The following is a 5,864-nucleotide window of genomic DNA, read 5'->3' on the forward strand; positions in this document are numbered from 1 at the left end:
ATAATGCTCACCCTTACAAGCTTGTTGTGTGAGTTCATTAGTTAATGTTGGCGAATCATTCTAAAGATGGAATGTACTGATTATCATTACCTTTGATATTTATATAATTTAGGGCTCACACACTGAATTTTTTAAATGAGAATAAGTAAATGTGACGTTTCTTTTTTTTTGCTTGTATATGTGTCAATGTGTTTTGGTCCTTTCAGAAAAGTAAACATTGTGAACTGCTGGTTAATTTGTTAATGAAGGTATACCTACCTTGAATGTTTAATTGACAGACTGGCATTTATAGTAATCTGTAAGTGTTGGGATATATAAAGACGACTGTAATGGTTTCTTATGTCTTTGTTATTTTTTGCTTTTTGAGGATCTAGAGTTTTCCTCTGCCTGAATAAAACAAAAGAATTTTGGGAGCATGAATACCAAATGCTTATTACTTTCCTTATATGGATGCTTTCACATTTTCCAGATTTAGTGAATTTCATCGTTTTAAACCTAAATGGTTTTATTTTACCTTCTAGAGTACAAAGAACATATATCATCTCAAATTAGCATTTTCATGTTCCTTAATAAATATGTAGAATGAAATACATGGTTCAGATGACATTTCAGTCTTAATTCCTTTGAGGAATAGTCACACTGTTTCCCACAGTGGTTGTATCAGTTTACATTCCCACTAACAGTTCAAGTATTCACTTTTCTCCACATCCTTACCAACACCTGTTTTTCCTTATCTTTTTGATAACAGCATACTAACGGTGTGAGACGATTGCTCACTGTGGTTTCAATTTGCTTTTTTTCTGATGATTAGTGATGTGATCATCTTTTCATGTGTCTGTGGCCATGTGTATGTCTTCCTTAATGATTTTTTGTTTAGATCATAAGTGTCCATCAATAGATGAATAGTTAAGATGCGATATACATAAACAATGGAATACTACTCAGCTGAAAAAAAGACAAAATGCTCCCATGTCTTAATATGGATGGACCTAAAGGGTAGTATGATAAATTAAATAAGTTAGATGGAAAAAGACAAATGCCTGTGGTTTCACTTTGGTTTCACCCATATGTGGAAGATAAAGAAGCAAAGCAAATGCACAAACAAAAGTAAACACTTAGATTCAGAGAACAGTTTATTGGTTACTAAAAGGGAAGGGATCAAGTGGTAGAAAAAGCAGGCATCTAGACTTTTAATGGTGATATAATTCTCTACACCTGAGATTTATAGCTAATCCTATCAACAAGTGCTGTTTTCATAAAAGATTTAAAAAAACTCACTTTGCAAATACACAGGTATAGCTGATTAGCAATGAATCACTGTCCACTTAATGAGCACCTTCTACCTGCTAGCTAGCTTTGGTTTGTGAATCAGTTGTTTTAAAAATGTAGTTTCAGGACCAGCATCACTTGGGAACTTGTTAGAAAGATAAATTCTCGACTTTATCCAAAACCTCTGAATTAGGAACTCTGGGAGTGGGGCCCAGCAATTTGTTTTAGTAACAAAATCTTTATTCACCAAAATCTAAGGAACATAGTATACAAAATTGGATTAAACAGACTGTTTATCGATGTATAAACTCTCCACATCAGTCCTTGTTGCCTGCATTTGGACCACTGGCCTGTCAGCACTCACCTTCCGCGTAATTGCTTCTATTTAGTGATTACACATCCATGCTTTCAAGTTTAAGAAATACTGAGCTATCACCTCTTGCATCTCCATTCCATAAGCAGAAGTAGGTATTGAAGTTGGAGTGGAAGATTCTTTCAACTGAATTCAATTCTTCTTAAGTTCATAATCAGCCCCATGTTGTAGGGGTTAGAGTAGGGTCCACACCTGTGCAGGTGGCTATATAAGCACTTGAAGGGGCGTCAGAGAGTGAGCATGATGGCGGGTGTCAAGAGTGGGTGGGGCAGGTCTTCGTTTGTTCCTGTGCTTTTGGCTCTGGGCTTTTGGTGTATGTATTTCAGTTGGGCAGAGCCCCTGGGCTGCACCAGTGTTCTGCCTTCCCGTCTGAATGAGCTCTTTTCTGTCAGGCAACGTGGCTTCACTCTCAAGTCCAAAAGTAAGTAGTGGAAGCACTGCTCCCTGCCTGGAAGTTAGGGAATGTTTCAGAAGCTTCCCAGTGATATTTTGTGGGCCCAGTGGGGAAGTAGATGTAAGTGACCACAGATATTTAGGCTTCTAGGAGTAGAGCAAGTAGTTAAAGGTAGGAAATATTCTTCAGCTGGTCTAATAGGAAAGGAATTTGTTTGTTGATCTCAGCTCTGTTGTTCTGAGTGTGAGGTGTTAAATGTTGTGGGTGACACCTTAATATTCTGTGTACCAGGATGCCCTAAAGTGTAGTAGGTACAGTTGGTGGCCTGGGCAACTGCAGCGTAAGAGATGTGGCAGGCCAAGGTATGTCCTCAGTCACAGTGACTGGGCTGTTTGCCAGCCCCAGGGCTAGCCTTCTCTGCCTTAAAACCGGCTGTGGTGATGGTAGCAGAGGACGCTCTGCCATCCCTGGTTGCTGTGGAGAGTCAGGAGCTCATCTTGTGGTGTGTATACATGGCCGGGTCTGCTAAGTCTGGCAGCCTCACACATACCCTGTGAGTGGGGAAGGAGCAGTTAGGGAGGCCTTGCTTTAGTAAGTTTCCTTTGTGGCACAATCTGTGACCACAGCCTCCTGGCGTGTCTTCTTCCTACAGGTGCTCAGTTCCTCCATGGTTACTGGCTTCTCAGTTTTGAAGCAGCACCCTTCTCGGGGGTTTCCTTGGTACAGCTGTGGGCCTGGGTGCCAATTGCCCCCCATGCTACCGAACTGGTTCTAGAGTTCGAGGAACCTCGAAGAAGCCCCAGAAGATACCTCCTGGGATCTTTCCCCATTATCTTTCCATCCTATCATTTAGAGAAAGGGTCATTACTGGAGATCTACTGCTTATTAAGGTATTGGATGGAGCTGGTCCCCAGCCTCCTGGAAGAGGAAAAGCTCCTTTCTACTGCTCTGGCTGATGCCAAACTGCGCGAGTGTGTTAGCGGCGAAGACAAGCGGGATCTAGTGCTGCTGCTGGTGTCCCCGCTTCTTGCACAGCTGCATTTGCTTCACCTGCCTTATGTGCAGAAGCCCTTTCTTCCTGATGTGGAACAGCTGTTCCTGGGGCTCCAAGGTCAGCGCTACTGGCAGGCAGAGAAGCCTGGCCAGGCAGAGAAGCTTTGTCATCTGCAGGATCAAAAGGTGAACCTTCACAGAGCTGCCTGGGGCGAGTGCATTGTTGCCCCCAAGTCCTTCAATTTTCCTCTTTGTCAGGGGACCTGCCTGACCCTGAACAGTGAGTACCAGGAGACGAACTTCCAGTGCCAGGAGGTGAGACATGGATTCTTGTTCTTGTAAGGATTGTGTTGGCAGTACCCTACTCGCTAGGCTGCCTTTTTAACCAAAGAAGCCACTGAAGGTGGTACAAGCGCAACCAAACACATCTTTCCCCCATGTGTTGCCCAAAAGACACATTAGTTTGTCAAGATTGTTCTGAAACAGCCCTGATCAAGGAGCTTCTCCCCATACCCTCTTCCTTTAACACATACCCCACCTAGCCTACTAATGCCCAGAAGTAGGGGACTGTGGCTCTAATAGTATCCACTCTCCTCTTTGTTCCTGCAGAGAGAGGCTCCTACCTGTTCCAAGATCTTCCGGGTCTGTGGTCCCATCAAGGTCAGGCTTTTCTCCTTGATGGTCCAGGATGACGAACACAAGATGAGTGTGTATCACATGAACACGTCCCTGATAGAAAAGTGTGGCTGCTTTTGAGATACCTGGACTCTCCTATCCCATAGCCACTCAAATCTCGGGACTCCCATGATGGTTTGGGGTTGGTTTTCAGAACAGTGAAAGTCCTTTGAAGGACAGTGGGATTTGATTTAGTTCTCAAAATACAGTAAGAAGGATAGAATCATGAGAGTTATCCCTCCTTGGATACTTGTACTCTAGTACTGTTCTCATCACCTCCATTGCTAAGAGCTAAGGCCTGTTTTGTGTCTAGATGTCTGAATATTGCTCTGGATTGGGTGTTGGCCAGATTCAGTGCCACACTGGGTGTCACTTAGGTGGGGAAGGAACTGATATAGAGTTGTCTACCCTTGGGTTCAGGGAAAAGTGTTATCAGTGTTAAGCAGGTCTCTGCTTTTGGGACTCTCAAGCTATTCCCCTGCTCTTGCCCTTCTCTGTATCATGGGCCTGGGGTTGGCCTAAAGCTGGTCTGGGTCTTGGAATGTCAGTTCCTCCCCACCTAGCACTCCCAGCCTCTTTGGAGTAAATGAAATCTCTAGCCAATGGAGTGCTATGTCATGGGCTAGCCATGGGTGCAGGACACCAAGGCATTAGCTGCTAGTGTCAGATGAGGACCTGGGAACCAGGAGGCACAGAGGTAACTGGAGACTAGCTCTTGGAGGTGGGGCCTTTGACCTCAAGGAAGGGCTAATTTTCTCATTTAAGGAACTTTCTGCCTAGTGACTAGTTTACTAAGTTAATTATGGTCTTTAATTAAAGTACAAGTGTGGTGGATCTCTTGTGTTAGAAATGTACCTCTTACTACCCTTTTTTCTGAATCAGAATGAATATATGTTTGGTCTTAAATCTTACTGTTAAAGATCACAGAAAAGAAAAGTAACTAGAAAGCTCTTTGAAATAAATGTTCAGTGTTCACTCAAGTGACTTGTGGTTTTCATTTCTAAAGCCTAGCTGCAAACTAAAAGGAAGTACTGCAGTGCAGATATCATTGCAAAAATAACTAGCTGGATTTTGGTGCAAAAGAGAAAGCAAACTAAATATGACACTGCAGCATTTACTCAATGCCTTAATATTACATTATCTTTCAAAATCTAGGAATAAATCAGCTACACTTAATAATCTTAAGATTGCTGTAATATTCAGTGTTCTCAGCAGATACTCAAAGTTCTCCACGTTAACCTGCATCTTGCAGCGTAATCTGTGTAGTTGACAGTGTGTTTGGATGGGAGCTAAATTAGAGAAGGCAGGTCTGGTTCCTGCCTTTCCTAGGCTGTTAGTGGATTTTCATAAATTAAGAGTGCACTATCTTATTTCCTAAATTTTTGGTACTTCTGCAACTGAAAATTGCACAAATTTAAGGAAGTAGTTTCTGCTTTAAATGTAAAGAATAGCAAAGGGTGTAATACAAAAGATCCAGCTTCTACCACCAAGCCTGTCTTGATAATTACTGCTTTGCCTGACATGTACCCTGCCAGCTCCTAAGCTTTAAAGTCCCTCATGTGGGTGTGCGCTCTGGAGTTAACAACAGCTGACACTCTGTAGAGCAACCGCCCCTCCCTCTCAAGGTCATACTACCCCAATATGGCTCCACCTCAGTTTAATTAGCTTTTCCTACCCCTTCCCACTGTTCTGCCACTCTTGATCAATAGTCATCTATTCATCAAGGATCGTTGTCTGTTTAGGTATAATTTGGTTGTAAATATGTAGAGGTGGCAAGCCTAGTGGCTTCACAATGGCATCATCTCACTGAACCCTCCTCCATCAATTCTTATGTATTTTTTCCCAGTTTATTTTAGAATAAGCTTAAGTTCCATAAAGTCTGATTTGAATTTACATTGAGGTGAGGCTATAGAATAATTTGTGGAGAAAAGATTTAAGGCTTACCCATTTCATTTTACATTTAATGAACAAAAAGACCTGAGTCATTTTTTTAAAATTTAGGCCATAGCTATTTTTTAAAAATTTTTATTTTATATATTTTTTACACCATTTTTCATTTTTGCACAATGTATGCATTTTCATCTTGGTTATAGTCCCCATACAATTCCGCCCCCCCCCCCCCGTTTTGATCCTACTCTCTCCTCCCCCTTCCCCCCGCCC

At 42.2% G+C, this 5,864-nt stretch overlaps 1 protein-coding gene across 2 annotated transcripts; it reads left to right on the plus strand.

Moving 5' to 3' along the window:
- The first annotated feature begins 1,895 nt into the window (after positions 1-1,895).
- LOC119260797 (nodal) lies at positions 1,896-4,694 on the plus strand. 2 transcript variants are annotated; one of them, XM_037529874.2, is made up of 3 exons: positions 1,896-2,063; positions 2,689-3,344; positions 3,639-4,694. In XM_037529874.2, exons 1-3 carry the CDS (start codon positions 1,958-1,960, stop codon positions 3,783-3,785), a joined length of 909 nt encoding a protein of 302 aa, XP_037385771.1. In that variant the 5' UTR covers positions 1,896-1,957; the 3' UTR covers positions 3,786-4,694. The 2 variants fall into 2 exon arrangements, with proteins under 2 accessions (XP_037385771.1, XP_037385772.1); XM_037529875.2 differs by having other exon boundaries at positions 2,689-3,215.
- The last annotated feature ends 1,170 nt before the right edge of the window (positions 4,695-5,864 follow it).

Source organism: Talpa occidentalis, unplaced genomic scaffold (genome assembly GCF_014898055.3).
Source record: "Talpa occidentalis isolate TD23 unplaced genomic scaffold, MPIMG_talOcc4v2.1 talOcc4.6, whole genome shotgun sequence".
Lineage (NCBI taxonomy): Eukaryota > Metazoa > Chordata > Mammalia > Eulipotyphla > Talpidae > Talpa > Talpa occidentalis.

What these genes read in the sequence shown, in the direction of transcription:
- LOC119260797 (XM_037529874.2), top strand. Translation starts at nt 1,958, where the DNA reads ATGTATTTCAGTTGGGCAGAGCCCCTGGGCTGCACCAGTGTTCTGCCT. An exon ending in CTTCACTCTCAAGTCCAAAA is followed by an intron (nt 2,064 to 2,688) that starts GTAAGTAGTGGA and finishes TTCTTCCTACAG; the next exon opens with GTGCTCAGTTCCTCCATGGT. An exon ending in CGAACTTCCAGTGCCAGGAG is followed by an intron (nt 3,345 to 3,638) that starts GTGAGACATGGA and finishes TTGTTCCTGCAG; the next exon opens with AGAGAGGCTCCTACCTGTTC.